This window comes from Pongo pygmaeus, chromosome 10 (genome assembly GCF_028885625.2).
Source record: "Pongo pygmaeus isolate AG05252 chromosome 10, NHGRI_mPonPyg2-v2.0_pri, whole genome shotgun sequence".
NCBI lineage: Eukaryota > Metazoa > Chordata > Mammalia > Primates > Hominidae > Pongo > Pongo pygmaeus.
Window position 1 is genome coordinate 51,073,469 of NC_072383.2, and position 15,476 is coordinate 51,088,944.

General features: G+C 50.1%; 1 protein-coding gene across 3 annotated transcripts; it reads left to right on the forward strand.

Moving 5' to 3' along the window:
* The first annotated feature begins 7,364 nt into the window (after window positions 1-7,364).
* Window positions 7,365-15,168, forward strand: AMHR2 (anti-Mullerian hormone receptor type 2). Of its 3 annotated transcripts, XM_054443711.1 has the most exons (11): window positions 7,365-7,493; window positions 7,798-7,980; window positions 8,218-8,409; window positions 8,674-8,751; window positions 8,948-9,066; window positions 9,182-9,412; window positions 12,389-12,503; window positions 12,946-13,118; window positions 13,324-13,471; window positions 13,639-13,775; window positions 14,673-15,168. In XM_054443711.1, exons 1-11 carry the CDS (start codon window positions 7,445-7,447, stop codon window positions 14,967-14,969), a joined length of 1,722 nt encoding a protein of 573 aa, XP_054299686.1. In that variant the 5' UTR covers window positions 7,365-7,444; the 3' UTR covers window positions 14,970-15,168. The 3 variants fall into 3 exon arrangements, with proteins under 3 accessions (XP_054299686.1, XP_054299687.1, XP_054299688.1); XM_054443713.1 differs by lacking the exon at window positions 7,365-7,493 and having other exon boundaries at window positions 7,842-7,980; window positions 8,948-8,980; window positions 14,673-14,970; XM_054443712.1 differs by lacking the exons at window positions 13,324-13,471; window positions 13,639-13,775.
* Window positions 15,169-15,476: the final 308 nt, after the last annotated feature.

Sequence of the window (15,476 nt, forward strand, 5' to 3'; positions counted from 1 at the left end):
CCATCTCTCTGGTGTATTGAAGAGGGTTGGGAATGGGGAGAGTGTATGTTTATAACTTCATACTCTGAACCTAACAAAGGTTTCCAGCTACACTGTGTTGTGCTCCATACATGTTAATTAGTGCAATTGCCCTATATTTTAACTCCCGGGTAAATGGTTTCATGACCAGATCAATGCGCCACAACTACACGGAAATGTGGAGGACCAAGACAAACAGACAACACTAACTTTATTTTTTCATATGCTTTTTTATTTTGGAATAATTTTAGATTTACAGAAAAGTTGTAAAGCTAGAACAGAGTTTCCATATAATCCTTACCCCGTTTCCCTCATTGTTAACATATTACCATGGTACATTGTCAAAATTAAGAAACTGACATCGTTGCCGGGCGCGGTGGCTCACGCTTGTAATCCTAGCACTTTGGGAGGCTGAGGTGGGTGGATCACGAGGTCAGGAGATCGAGACCATCCTGGCTAACAGGGTGAAACTGTCTCTACTAAAAATACAAAAAATTAGCCGGGAGTGGTGGCGGGCATCTGTAGTCCCAGCTACTCAGGAGGCCGAGGCAGGAGAATGGCGTGAACCCGGGAGGCGGAGCTTGCAGTGAGCCGAGATTTCACCACTGCACTCTAGCCTGGGCGACAGAGCAAGACTCCATCTCAAAAAAAAAAAAGGTTTGTCTCTTCTCCCTCATTTATTTAGTCAATTTATATTAGTATGTATTAATGTGTATTTATTTAATACATGGATTATAATCCATTACTATTTTGTTGCTCAGATTTTTCCAGCTACAGCCATTGTTACCTTTTGTCAGCCTATAAAGCATGTTCTGGCTGGGCGCGGTGGCTCACCCCTGTAATCCCAGCACTTTGGGAGGCTTAGCTGGATGGATCACCTGAAGTCAGGAGTTTGAGACCAGGCTGGCCAACATGGCTAAACACTGTCTCTACTAAAAATACAAAAACGTAGCCGGATGTGGGGGCAGGTACCTGTAATCTCAGCTACTTGGGAGGCTGAGGGAGGAGAATTGCTTGAATCGGGAGGCGGAGGTTGCAGTGAGCCGAGATCACGCCATTACATATTGCCTGGGCAACGAAGCAAGACTCTCAAAAAAAAAAAAAAATGTTCAAGTATTCCTCCTTCCCCCATTTTGAAAAACCTCAGCTTCCTCTTCAAGCTACTGATTAGTTTTTTCCATTTCCAAAGTTAGTGAAAGTAGTTTACACTCATTGTTCTCTTCCTTTATTCAATCCTCAGGGTACTTTGTGGGTTTGCTTTTGTTTGTTTTTTTGTTTTTGTTTTTTGGGATGTAGTCTTGCTCTGTCACTCAGGCTGGAGTGCAGTGGCACAATCTCAGCTCACTGCAACCTCCACTTCCTGGGTTCAAGCAATTCTCTTGTTTCTGCCTCCCAAGTAGCTGGAATTACAGGCATGCGCCACCATGCCCAGCTAATTTTTGTGTTTTTAATAGAGACGGGGGGTTTCACGATGTTGGCCAGGCTGATCTTGAACTGACCTCAGCTGATCCGCCCGCCTCGGCCTCCCAAAGTGCAGGGATTACAGGCGTTAGCCACCGTGCCCGGCCTGTTTTTTTTTTTGAGACAAGGTCTGGCTCTATCACCCAAGCTGGAGTGCAGTGGCATCACTCTCATCTTGCCTCACTGCAACCTCTATCTCCTAAGCTCAAGCTATCCTCCCACCTCAGCCTCCCAAGTAGTTGGGATTACAGGCACGCGCCATCACACCTGGCTAATTTTTGTATTTTTTGTAGAGACAGGGTTTCGCCATGTTGCCCAGGCTGGTCTGGAACTCGTGAGCTCAAGAGATTCACCTGCCTCAGCCTCCCAAAGTGCAAGGATTACAGGCATGAGCCACTGCGCCTGGCCCAGGCTACTTTGTTCAGCATTCATCATTTACCAGAAATTTTAGCATCAGCCATGTGGTTGCCAGCTCTGGTGATCTTTCAATCATTAACCTCTTAGACCTCACTGCTTCAATGTGCTGCTTTTGACTACTATATCTTAGAGCTTTCTTCCCACAGAATGTGACACTGATACACTCTTGGTTCTCCTTCAAATTTCTTTTTTTTTTTTTTTTTTTTTGAGCTGGAGTCTTGTTCTGTCACCCAGGCTGGAGTGCAGTGGCGTGATCTCGGCTCACTGCAACCTCTGTCTCCCGGGTTCAAGCAATTTTCCTGCCTCAGCCTCCTAAGTAGCTGGGATTACAGGCACCGGCTGCCACGCCCAGCTAATTTTTGTATTTTTAGTAGAGACAGGGTTTCACCATGTTGGCCAGGCTGGTCTTGAACTCCTGACCTCAGGTGATCTGCCTGCCTTGGCCTCCCAAAGTGCTGGGATTACAGGCATAAGCCACCATGTGTGGCACATTCCTATATTTTTTAGTCTCCTTCATAGCCACTTCTTCCTGTGTCCCTTTAGTATTTGTGTTCCCTGTCTTGTGTCCTTTCCTTTCTCTACCCTTTTCCCTCTTAAACTCTAACATAAGACTGTGTCCATGTTGATGACTCCCAAATCTTGAGCCCTAACTTGTCTCTTGACCTGGAAGTCTGCTTGCTAGACATTTTCATCTGGATGTCCTCCAGATGAATTCAACACAGTAGAAGGAGAAATAATTCTTTGTGTTTCACATCTCCCTTAATAATATCACCCACCGCTCCTTGATCACTCATACTTGAAACCTCAGAATCATCTTTTAGTTCTCCCTTTCACCTACTAACATTAATTTGATTACCAATCCTGTCAACATTACCTATACAATATATATCAAATTTTTCCTCTTTTTTTTTTGAGATGGAGTCTCGCTCTGTCGCCAGGCTGGAGTGCAGTGGCGTGATCTCGGCTCACTGCAACCTCCGCCTCCCAGGTTCAAGCGATTCTCCTGCATCAGCCTCCTGAGTGGCTCGGATTACAGGCGCGCGCCACCATGCCCAGTTAATTTTTGTATTTTTAGTAGAGACGGGGTTTCACCATGTTGGCCAGGGTGGTCTCCATCTCTTGACCTCGTGATCTGCCCGCCTCGGCCTCCCAAAGTGCTGTGATTACAGGCGTGAGCCACCGCGCCCAGCCTCCTCTTTTATTTTCATTTCCACTGTCTCAGTACTCACTTTGTTTACTGCTTACGTCTTGCAACTGATCTCTCCAAACCCCAGTAGTCATCCATCTTCAATTGCCACCAGGCCCCTGCCTAAAATTCTTTGCTTTTAGGGAAAGTCTAAGCTCCTTGATACAGAATTGAAAACCTGTCCAATCTGCTCTGTCTCTCTCTAAGGTGATTTTCTGTCGCATATCTCATACTGCTTCCTCCTCACTCCTTCCACCTGTAACACACCAGGCTTTGTGTTTACATCTCCGTGCCTTTACTCTTGCCATTCCCTTTGTTTAGAAGGACTGTTCTCCTCTTACCATTGTGTTTACCTTTGGGACTATTTAAATATCCCCTTCTCTTGGAAACTCCCTGGGCACCTTTCTTCTATGCCCTAGGCAGAATTAGCTTACTTAATCTATTTGTATAGCTCTTTGCTCATGCCCCTAGTAGGAAACACAGTTTTCTGGTTGCTTGTCAATATCCGCCTGCATTTCTGCACTATGAGTTCCCAGAGGGCAGTAATCACATCGCTATCTTTGTAGGCCCAGCACCTAATGAAATACATTTTTTTTTGGCCCAGCGCAGTGGCTCACGCCTGTAATCCCAGCACTTTGGAAGGCCTAGGCGGTGGATCACCTGAGATCAGGAGTTTGAAACCAGCCTGGCCAACATGGTGAAACCCCATCTCTACTAAAAATACAAAAAATTAGCCAGGCATGGTGGCAGGCATCTGTAATCCCAGCTACTTGGGAGGCTGAGGCAGGAGAATTGCTTGAACCCAGGAGGCGGAGGTTGCACTGAGCGGAGATTGCACCACTTTATCCAGCCTGAATGACAGAGTGAGACTCCATCTCAAAAAAAAAAGGAAATGCTTTTTTTTTTTTTTTTTAATAATATAGATTGGGGTCTCGCTATGTTGCCCAGGGGGACTACTGGCCTCTCAAAGTACTGGGATTACAGACATGGAACCACAGCGCCCAGCCTCTATCACCATCTTAACTCTAAAACCTAACAGCCCAGAGCAGGTATAGTTCCCATAAACCTGACTGGAATGTTTCTATCTTGGAAAGAATTGGTTATCCGAAGCTTTGGGTGAGGAGACTGCCTTTCTGCCTGATCCTTACCCTGCTCCCACTCTGGAGGAGATAGTCTCCTGAGACATTCCAGACACAAGAAGCTATTTCACCTTCAAATCTCCCCTCACCCCCCACCACACACACCACCCCAGACTTATCTGATCTGGGAGCTAGTGAAGGAAAGTAGCTGGAAGCACAACATTCCACCTCACTGGCAAGGCCCTGCAGACTCCTGGAAGGGTCCAAAGAAGGATGGGTGGCTATCTCTAGCCCTGGTCATTCCTCCCGCTGCTGTTTCACAACTACTGGAACTTTTACTATCTCTTCCTTTCATGCAGGTTTGCCAGAAGAAAGACCCCAGAATCAAAAAGTCAGTACTCAAGCTGGGCGCAGTGGCTCCCGTCTGTAATCCCAGCACTTTGGGAGGCCGAGGCGGGCGGATTACCTGAGGTCAGGAGTTTGAGACCAGCCTGGCCAACATGGCGAAACCCCCTCTCTACTAAAAATACAAAAATTAGCCGGGCGTGGTGGTATGCGTCTGTAGTCCCAGCTACTCAGGAAGCTGAGGCAGGAGAATCGCTTGAACCCGGTAGGCAGAGGTTGCAGTGAGCCGAGATCGCACCACTGCACTCCAGCCTGGGCGACACAGACTCTGTCTCAAAAAAAAAAAAAAAAAAAAAGTCGGCACTCAGACTGTCATCCCTGGTCTAAGCCAGATCATTCCAAGAAAGGGTTTCCAGGCAGCCACTAGGGGGACAGAAAGCTAGGGAAACAGAGAACATGTACCCTCTGACTCTTATTTCTCTAGGAGCCAGTGGCTCACAGGGCTGGAAGCGATTACCTATTTCTGTTGTTTCTTACTCTGGGAAAGAGCCTGGTGGAGTTGGACTCCTCTGTCTCTACTGCAGAACAAGCCGTAGCCCTCTCCTCCCACCTCCATGCTGAAACTCTCTACATCCTGTGCCCGCCCTTCACATTTTATAGTCCCTGCAGCTTAGTAAATGTAGGAGGTGTACTATATGTATTAGTCATCAGAGAAGGTACTTTCTGCCCTCTCACCGCAGCAGGGAATTTCTCCTCTGCTGACCTCTGGTGGTAATAGTTTGAACTGTACCCTCCCTTTTTAGTGGCGTGTTGGCAGGTAATGATGCATATTTTCTCAACAATGTAAATTCAAATGTCCAAGTATAGTATTAAGTGGTAATTTTTTTTCCATTGTTGAATTTTGTACGTCTTTCAGACAGTATGGTGTAATACAAAGAATAGAGCCGGCCGAGTGCCGTGGCTCACGCCTGCAATCCCAGCACTTTGGGAGGCCGAGGCGGAGGGATCACGAGGTTAAGAGACCGACCCCATCGGCCGGGCGCGGTGGCTCACGCCTGTAATCTCAGCACTTTGGGAGGCCGAGGCGGGCGGATCACGAGGTCAGGAGATCAAGACCATCCTGGCTAACACGGTGAAAACCCGTCTCTACTAAAAATACAAAAAATTAGCCGGGCGTGGTGGCGGCCGCCTGTAGTCCCAGCTGCTCGGGAGGCTGAGGCAGGAGAATGGCGTGAACCCGGGAGGCGGAGCTTGCAGTGAGCCGAGATGGCGCCACTGCACTCCAGCCTGGGCGACAGAGCGAGACTCCGTCTCAAAAAAAAAAAAAAAAAAAAAAAAAGATCGACCCCATCCTGGCCAACATGGTGAAACCCCGTCTCTACTAAAAGTACAAAAATAATAATAAAAATAAGACTAGAACCTGGACTTTGGAGTCAGACCAGCCTAAGTTCAAATTCCAGCTCTGCTATTTCCTAGCTGAATGACTTTGGGCGACTTACGTAAGTTCAGTTTTCTTACCTATAAAATGAAAATAATAAAAATAATAGGCCAGGCGTAGTGGCTCACGCTTGTAATCCCAGCACTTTGGGAGGCCAAGGCAAGCGGATCACGAGGTCACGAGATCGAGACTATCCTGGCCAACATGGTGAAACCCTGTCTCTACTAAAAATACAAAAATTAGCTGGGCATGGTGGCGCGTGCCTGTAATCCCAGCTACTCGAGAGGCTGAGGCAGGAGAATCGCTTGAACCAGGGAGTCGGAGGTTGCAGTGAGCCAAGATGGCACCACTGCACTCCAGCCTGGTGACAGAGTGAGACTCGGTCTCAACAAATAAATAAATAAAATAATAATGATAAATATTTCAGGGGAGAATTAGATGAGATGATTGTAAAATGCATAGCCCTAGCTGTGCCCCAGCACATAGTAGGTGCTTGATAAGAAATTTGTTACCTCCTTAATAATGGATATTTGTTCAGCCTGTGAACCAATGTGTTTTTTTTTTAAGTAAAATTCGCAGCCAGGCACGGTGGCTCACGCCTATAATCCCAGCACTTTGGGAGGCCGAGGCAGGCAAATCACCTGAGGTAAGGAATTCAAGACTAGCCTGGCTGACATGGTAAAACCCTGTCTCTACTAAAAATACAAGAATTAGCCGGGTGTGGTGGCAGGCGCCTGTAATCCCAGCTACTTGGGAGGCTGAGGCAGGAGAATCGCTTGAACCCAGGAGGCGGAGGTTGCAGTGGGCTGCAATCGCGCCACTGCACTCCAGCCTGGGGGAGAAGAGCAAGACTCCGTCTCGAAAAAAAAAAAAAATCCACATGGCAAAATTTAACACATTGTTACTGTTTTCAATGTGTTTTTTAAAAATTCAGGTAAGTTTTGTATACTTTCTGATTCTTAAGTTGGAAAACAAGGTAACCTCTAATATGGGCTGCGAGGCCTTCCTCTGCCCAAGCAGCTGCAGATATGAACCCTGAATATAAAGGGATCTTAGGCTAGAAAGGATCTTGGGCAGAGCTGAATGGCTCTAAGCATTTGACCTCACATTGGTTTCCTCCTGAGAAGAGTCAACAGAGTCCAGCATCTTCTTCCAAGGTCAGGAAAGGGCAAAGATTTGAAATGAGGCATCACTGGGTTCTCAGCTGGGCCTCCAAGGTCCCCTCCTCCCACTATGCAGAGCAAAGAGGAGGTTGTAGAAGAGAAGAGGATATGAGATTGGTTCTCTGCTCCTCCCTTTCTTTCCCTGCTTTCCCCACACCCACCCTCTCCCCCACAGCAGCCTTCTCCCCCACAGAGGCTGGGATAGGATGAGGGGGGCGGAGTTGGGGACTGAGGGATCAGAAGCCCCAGGATGCCCTGTATCTGAAGAAAGATTTGGCCAGGGGCAGCTGTGCTGGCTCATGCTCTCCTCCTGCTGCTGCTGCCATCCTCCAGCAAGATGCTAGGGTCTTTGGGGCTTTGGGCATTACTTCCCACAGCTGTGGAAGGTAAGTGTCTACAGGGAGGGGAAGGGTCTCTCCATCCATCCAGCGAGGGAAAGGGGCGCTTGAAGCAAGAGCCACCCCTTTGGAAGAGTGGTGAGTGGGCTGGGTGAGTAAGGGTGAAGGATAGAGCCATGTGTCCCCATGGCAGGGCTCAGGTTCCAGGCCTCTGCTGACCCTGCTTCCTCCTGTGGCTTTACCATACTGACGCTGGGATGTGAAACATGTTTTGTCTATTCTTTTGGCCAGTTGTTTGCCTCTGCATTCACTCCCATCTTGAATCCTTTCCTTTCCCCACCCTGGGCCTCAGCACCCCCAAACAGGCGAACCTGTGTGTTCTTTGAGGCCCCTGGAGTGCGGGGAAGCACAAAGACACTGGGAGAGCTGCTAGATACAGGCACAGAGCTCCCCAGAGCTATCCGCTGCCTCTACAGCCGCTGCTGCTTTGGGATCTGGAACCTGACCCAAGACCGGGCACAGGTGGAAATGCAAGGTGAATGGCAAAGTATATGGCAGGTGATAGCTAGGGTGGGAGACAGACACATCCTGGGGTGTGGGTGGCAACCAAGGGGGAAGGGGAGAAATAGAACATGTGGTGGGAAAGAAAAGCCCATGAGAGATGGAAGGGATGCCTCTGATAGAGAAGGGATTTATCCTCTGTTTCCACACCCCATTGTGCTTTCTCCCTTGCCCCTGCTTTCTCTCCTCTACCCCAATCCCACCCCATCAGGATGCCGAGACAGTGATGAGCCAGGCTGTGAGTCCCTCCACTGTGACCCAAGTCCCCGAGCCCACCCCAGCCCTGGCTCCACTCTCTTCACCTGCTCCTGTGGCACTGACTTCTGCAATGCCAATTACAGCCATCTGCCTCCTCCAGGGAGTCCTGGGACTCCTGGCTCCCAGGGTCCCCAGGCTGCCCCAGGTAGCCACCCAAGGGTACTGAAGCCTGATGGGGGCTGGGGCCCAGGTTAGGATGAGAGGTGGAACCAGGGCCAGTTCTCACCCTACTCCCGCCCCACACTTTCCTCCTCCTGGCCTTGGGAAGTTGGTTGCCCTGGTGACTGGGAGATAAGGGGTCTTGTGACCATGGTGGGGGTGGGTTGAGAAGCAAGCTCTCAGGAGGGGAAGAGCAGAGAGCAGGTTTGGGTCAGTGCTCGCCAGCCTGCATTCTTGCCTTGATGTCCAGGTGAGTCCATCTGGATGGCACTGGTGCTGCTGGGGCTGTTCCTCCTCCTCCTGCTGCTGCTGGGCAGCATCATCTTGGGTACTAATCCACCCCATCCCTCCCTTGTGACCCCAAGACATTGCCCCCAAAGCTCTGACCCCCCTCCAGGCACCCCTGACCCCATGGTCTTGGGATCTCTATAGCCTGATTCCCGGACTCCCATGACCTCTCACAAAGTCCCTTTTCCTGTCCCTATGCATGTGCACCCTGACCCTAAGGCTCTTGTCTGTTCCAGCCCTGCTACAGCGAAAGAACTACAGAGTGCGAGGTGAGCCAGTGCCAGAGCCAAGGCCAGACTCAGGCAGGGACTGGAGTGTGGAGCTGCAGGAGCTGCCCGAGCTGTGTTTCTCCCAGGTGCCCCAGGGAGGGAGAGAAGGGCTCCTCTGGGCACTCCTGGAGGTTGTGGTGGGGAGGAAGCCTGACCCTCTTGTAGCTCAGAGGCCCACATTCAGCACAGTGTCTCTACCAGGTAATCCGGGAAGGAGGTCATGCAGTGGTTTGGGCCGGGCAGCTGCAAGGAAAACTGGTTGCCATCAAGGCCTTCCCACCGAGGTCTGTGGCTCAGTTCCAAGCTGAGAGAGCATTGTACGAACTTCCAGGCCTACAGCACGACCACATTGTCCGATTTATCACTGCCAGCCGGGGGGGCCCTGGCCCCCTGGTCTCTGGGCCCCTGCTGGTACTGGAACTGCATCCCAAGGTGAGCACCAAGGAGTGTATGTGTGTGTGTGTGCCTGTGTGTATGTATAGAGGTGGGGACTACATGGCAGCTGGGCCCTGTTGATTGCTTCTGCTTTCGATTTTCTCTTTTCTAAGACATTAAAAATGGCCAGGCGAGGTGGCCCACACCTGTAATCCCAGGACTTTGGGAGGCCAAGGTGGGTGGATCGCCTAAGCCCAGGAGCTCAAGACCAGCCTAGGCAATATGAGGAAACCCCATCACTGCAAAATTACAAAAATTAGCTCAGCATGGCAGTGCACACCTGTAGTCCCAGGTACTCAGGAGGCTGAGGTGGAAAGATCGCTTGAGCCTAGGAGGTTGAGGCTGCAGTGAGCCGTGAGCATCCCACTGCACTCCAGCCTGGGAGACAGAGCGAGACCATCTCAAAAAATAGTAACAGGCTGGGCACGGTGGCAGACGCCTGTAATCCCAGCACTTTGGGAGGCCAACGCGGGAGGATTGCTTGAACCCAGGAATTCAAGAACAGCCTGGGCAACATCGTAAAACCCCACCTCTACAAAAAACAAAAAATTGGCCGGGTGTGATGGCACATGCCTGTGGTCCCAGCTACTTGGGAGGCTGAAGTGGAAGGAGCACCTGAGCCTGGGGAGGTCAAGGCTGGCAGTGAGCCAAGATTGTGCCACTGCACTCCAGCCTAGGTGACAGAGTAAGACCCTGTCTCAAAATAATAATTTGTATTTATCTTTTTTATTACATAAACAATACATGTTTATATATTTTTATTTTATTTTATTTTATTTTGATGGGAGGACAGAGTCTTGTTCTGTTGCCCAGGCTGGAGTGCAGTGGCACAAGCTTGGCTCACTGCAACCTCAGCATCCCAGGTTCAAGCGATTCTCCTCCCTCAGCCTCCCCAGTAGCTGGGATTACAGGCGCTTGCCACCACGCCTGGCTAATTTTTGCATTTTTAGTAGAGACAGGGTTTCACCATGTTGGCCAGGCTGGTTTCGAACTCCTGACCTCAAGTGATCCACCCATCTTAGCCCCCCAAAGTGCTGGGATTACAGGTGTGAGCCACCGTGCCCAGCCAAAAAAAAAAAAAAAAAATTGTTAAAGAAATACCTTCAGGCACAGCCCTCCAAACTCATTGGTATTCATTCAACAAATAATTATGAACTATATGTCAGGCACTGTGCTAGAGGCCACAAAAAACACACAGTCCCTCTTTTACAGATTTTATAGACTAGCAGGGGAGACAGAAATGGATCAAGTAAACACAAGTGTCAAATGTCAAGTGTGCTAAGTGCTAGAAGAGAGGGCCACTGAACTATAAGAATAATAAGATGTGACTTGAGGGGGAAAGCAATGAGCAACAAGAAGAGGAAAAGGTAGGCAGAGGCCAGCCACACCAGGCCCTGTGGGCCTGTTAAATATTTGGGACTTTTTAAGCTTTCATACCATTTCCCATCTGCTTCCTGCTAGGCATTACACTACCCACTTTTTTTTTTTTTTTTTTTTTTTTTAGACAGAGTCTCATTCTGTTGACTAGGCTAGAGTGCAGTGGCACAATCTCGGCTCACTGCAGCCTCTACCTCCTGGTTTCAAGCAATTCTGCCTCAGCCACCTGAGTAGCTGGGATTAAGTTGTGCCGCCACTACTCCTGGCTAATTTTTGTATTTTTAGTAGAGACGGAATTTCACCATGTTGGCCAGGCTGGTCTCAAACTCCTGACCTCAAGTGATCTGCCTGCCTCGGCCTCCCAAAGTGCTGGGATTACAGGCATGAGCCACCCCGCCCGGCCATGCTACATGCTTTAAACACATTTCCAAACTTACCTTTCACAAACACATTATGAGGTAGGAATGATTATCCACATGGGGCTCAGAAAAGGAAAGTCATTTGCCCATAATCTATGTGACTCTAGAGCTGGCTCCTCATCATCGTGTCTATTGCCTCCTGTTTACCCCTCCATCAGGACTGTGTGTGTCTCTGTCCACGTGGAAGAGCTCCCCACAGCTCACTTTGCCCTATTGTAAGTTGTTCAACCTCCACCATCTGTTTCAGTGCCCAAATGCAGTGGCTGTTCCCTGAACTTTTTCAGCACCTACTGCTTCTGCACTTCCGAAACCTTGAATGATGGAAAGTCCCGTCTTTGACGACATACCTCCTGGCCCAGCTCAAAAATCACTGTTTTTTTTGTTTGTTTAATTTCTCTGACTTCTCCAGGCAGGGTTAGTCATTCTTGCTTTATGCCCCTTGGCACTCGGTTAATTTTCCTATCTTGGGGTTTACTGCATTCTTTATCTCTTACCTTCCCTGAGCCATCTTGGTGCCTGAACACAGTTCATGGCCACTGAAGGTGCTCGATGACACTTGTTGAATGAGGAGTTCTATTGCTCCCTTCCCTCCAATTCCCACTTGCCCTCTGCCTGCTACTCTGTTATCTACTGGCTCTGCCCGTCTATGTGTACACATGCCTGACACCTCAGACAAGGTGGCTCATGAAGGATGCCCCTGACTAGCTTGTCCTGCCTCCTCTGTTACTGTCTTTGCCCCATGTCTTCTGAGTCAGTATAAGGTGTGGTTATTAGTAAGTGATCCTCAGTCAGACTGCTTGGATTCAAGCTCCACTCCTGCCTCACCGACTGACTTCAAGAGAGTTTCCTTAGTTCTCTAAGGAAAAGCTCTTCATCTGTTAAATGGGGGTGTGACAGGACCACCTACCTCCTAGGGTTGTCACAAGGATTACAGGAGGCCACATCCACTGGGCTTGGACCACAGTAAGTGCCCAGTACCCTTGATCTAGAGTTACTATTTTTCATGTCAATTGACACACAGTCTTACTCCTTCTACCTATTGTCTTGGCCAGCATCCGTCAGTGTGTCTATCTGCTGGGGAGATCAGGGAGAAGACTGTCAATTGATCTCTGCTCCCTGGGATGGATCAGCCATCTCCAGCTTTGTGTACCATCCTTTTCTCTCTGCTTTTCCCCAGGGCTCCCTGTGCCACTACTTGACCCAGCACACCAGTGACTGGGGAAGTTCCCTGCGGATGGCACTGTCCCTGGCCCAAGGCCTGGCATTTCTCCATGAGGAGCGCTGGCAGAATGGTGGGTGAGCTGGGCATAGGAAGTCAAGGGAGCCACAGTGCTATGTTTCTGATTCTGCCTTAGTTTGGAGGGGAAAGATTGGGTCAAAAGAGGGAGGAAGAGCCGGGCACGGTGGCTCACACCTATAATCCCAGCGCTTTGGGAGGCCGAGGTGGGTGGATCACGAGGTCAGGAAATCGAGGCCATCCTGGCTAACACGGTGAAACCCCGTCTCTATTAAAAATACAAAATATTAGCTGGGCATGGTGGCGAGTGCCTTTAATCCTAGCTACTCGGGAGGCTGAGGCAGGAGAATCGCTTGAACCCGGGAGGCGGAGGTTGCAGTGAGCCGAGATTGCGACACTGCACTCCAGCCTGGGCGACAGAGCGACATGCCGACTCAAAAAAAAAAAAAGAGGGAGGAAGAAAATCGATGTTCCTTCAACCTTGGATTCCCCCACAGGCCAATATAAACCAGGTATTGCCCACCGAGATCTGAGCAGCCAGAATGTGCTCATTCGGGAAGATGGATCATGTGCCATTGGAGACCTGGGCCTTGCCTTGGTGCTCCCTGGCCTCACTCAGCCCCCTGCCTGGACCCCTACTCAACCACAAGGCCCAGCTGCCATCATGGAAGTGAGTTCTCTGGATAACTGGTGAGGCCCAGGATGATGTTGGTGCTGCTGATGGTAATGCAGCCGTTGTGTGTCAACAGTTGTAGCAATACCTATAGCATTTGGGGCATTGCTGAGTCTGTAGTTGGGGGGATATTGCATGGACCATTGCTGCAATGAGGGTTGCCACAGAGATGATTCTTGGCCCTTCGTGCCTTGCTCTCCAGGCTGGCACCCAGAGGTACATGGCACCAGAGCTCTTGGACAAGACTCTGGACCTACAGGATTGGGGCATGGCCCTCCGACGAGCTGATATTTACTCTTTGGCTCTGCTCCTGTGGGAGATACTGAGCCGCTGCCCAGATTTGAGTCCTGGTAAGGATGGGTGGTACAGTCCCCTCTCCTGGGCTCCCCCCCGCCCATTCTAGGTTCACCCCAACCTGACCTGGCCTGAGAAAGCTCTGCTCTTCCCTGTCTTGCCCTTTCTACATGGTAGGCACCCCTAGGACTAACTGACACCCAGCCCCTCTACCTTCCTCCAGACAGCAGTCCACCACCCTTCCAACTGGCCTATGAGGCAGAACTGGGCAATACCCCTACCTCTGATGAGCTATGGGCCTTGGCAGTGCAGGAGAGGAGGCGTCCCTACATCCCATCCACCTGGCGCTGCTTTGCCACAGTAAGAGGCCTAGGCTGTTGGGCTGGGAACCTGGAGAGTGGGGACTGGGCATGGGCTTCAAGGACCTCTCTGCCAGGGTGTCTGTCTACTCCTATCTCCTCTTATCTCCCATCACTCCTTGGTTCATGCTCAGCTGGAACTGGGCAAGCCTCCTCTCCCCTTCAGTTCATCCTCTTCCACCCTAAGTCTCAACAGTCAATTCCATCTACCTGAGACACACACCTTCCTCTTGCTCAGCCTTGCCCAGCCTGTCTCTCCTCTCTACCATCAGTTAGCCCTGTTCCTCAGTCTCCTTCTCCAGGAAGCCCTCGAGCTTGGCTTTGCTGTTGCCCTGAGCTCTGCCCCATCTGCTCTCCTAATACAGTAAAGCCCAAAAATCAATTCAATAAGTCCCCATTCTGTCATACATTGATGATGTTTCTGCTGTGACCCAATAAAAGGCAGTTCTGGGTATAAAGGGTGAAAGCAGTGGCGTCACAGTGAAAGTTCAGGGCTTTGCACAAATACTTTTTTAACAGAATGTCCCTTCTGCTACCTGATCTGAAATTTCCATGGCACAAGTCTTAGGTTAGCTAACAGAAACTGGGCATTGCTTGCAGAAGACTCTGGCCCTCTGAGAGGAAAGAGAGTAGTTTCCTATTAGCATATTAAGCTGTCAACCTACATTAGCTCCTCAGAGGAAACGGTGGGCTATACAGAAGGCCCCCAGAGAGCCTGTTTCATAGGGAGCAAGACTCAGAGGGCTGGAATTCAGCAAGAGGGAGAGGAAGGAAGCTCCAGGAAAGATCAGAAGTGGATGGTGAAAGCAGGAGAGTGATGGATACTGAAGATGGCTTGTAACCCTGGGGCCCACTCAAGATCCTAGGGTCAACCCTTCCTCCCTGTCATTCCCCCCAGGACCCTGATGGGCTGAGGGAGCTCCTAGAAGACTGTTGGGATGCAGACCCAGAAGCACGGCTGACGGCTGAGTGTGTACAGCAGCGCCTGGCTGCCCTGGCCCATCCTCAGGAGAGCCACTCCTTTCCAGAGAGCTGTCCACGGGGCTGCCCACCTCTCTGCCCAGAAGACTGTACTTCAATTGCTGCCCCTACCATCCTCCCCTGTAGGCCTCAGCGGAGTGCCTGCCACTTCAGTGTTCAGCAAGGCCCTTGTTCCAGGAATCCTCAGCCTGCCTGTACCCTTTCTCCTGTGTAAATATGCAGTTTATGTGTCATCAATGTACACGCCAACATAAATATGGCGATTGTATAGCTGTCTTGTCTGCCTCATCACTGCCTTTCCCACCTGCCGAATCCTTGGATTCTTCTGTGGGCATGCAGTCCACAGCAGTTCTAACCAGTGACTTGGGGTAGGTGTGCACAGGAAACAGAGTAAAGTCAACTTTCCTGACGCATATCCTTGGGCCTTCCTCTATTCCTGTAATCCAGGGACCCTCTTGTCTCTCTTCTCTTCCACTAACATTTATTTTTATTTATTTATCTGGTTTCTTTTTTTGGAGACAGAGTCTCTGTCCAGTCTGGAGTGCAATGACACGATCATGGCTCACTGCAGCCTTGTCCTCCCTGGGCTCTTGTGATCCTCCTGCCTCAGCCTCCTGAGTAGGAGGGACCACAGGCATGGACCACGATACCCAGCTATTTTTTTTTTTTGAGACAGAGTCTCGCTCTGTCACCCAGGCTGGAGTGCAGTGGCACAGTCTCG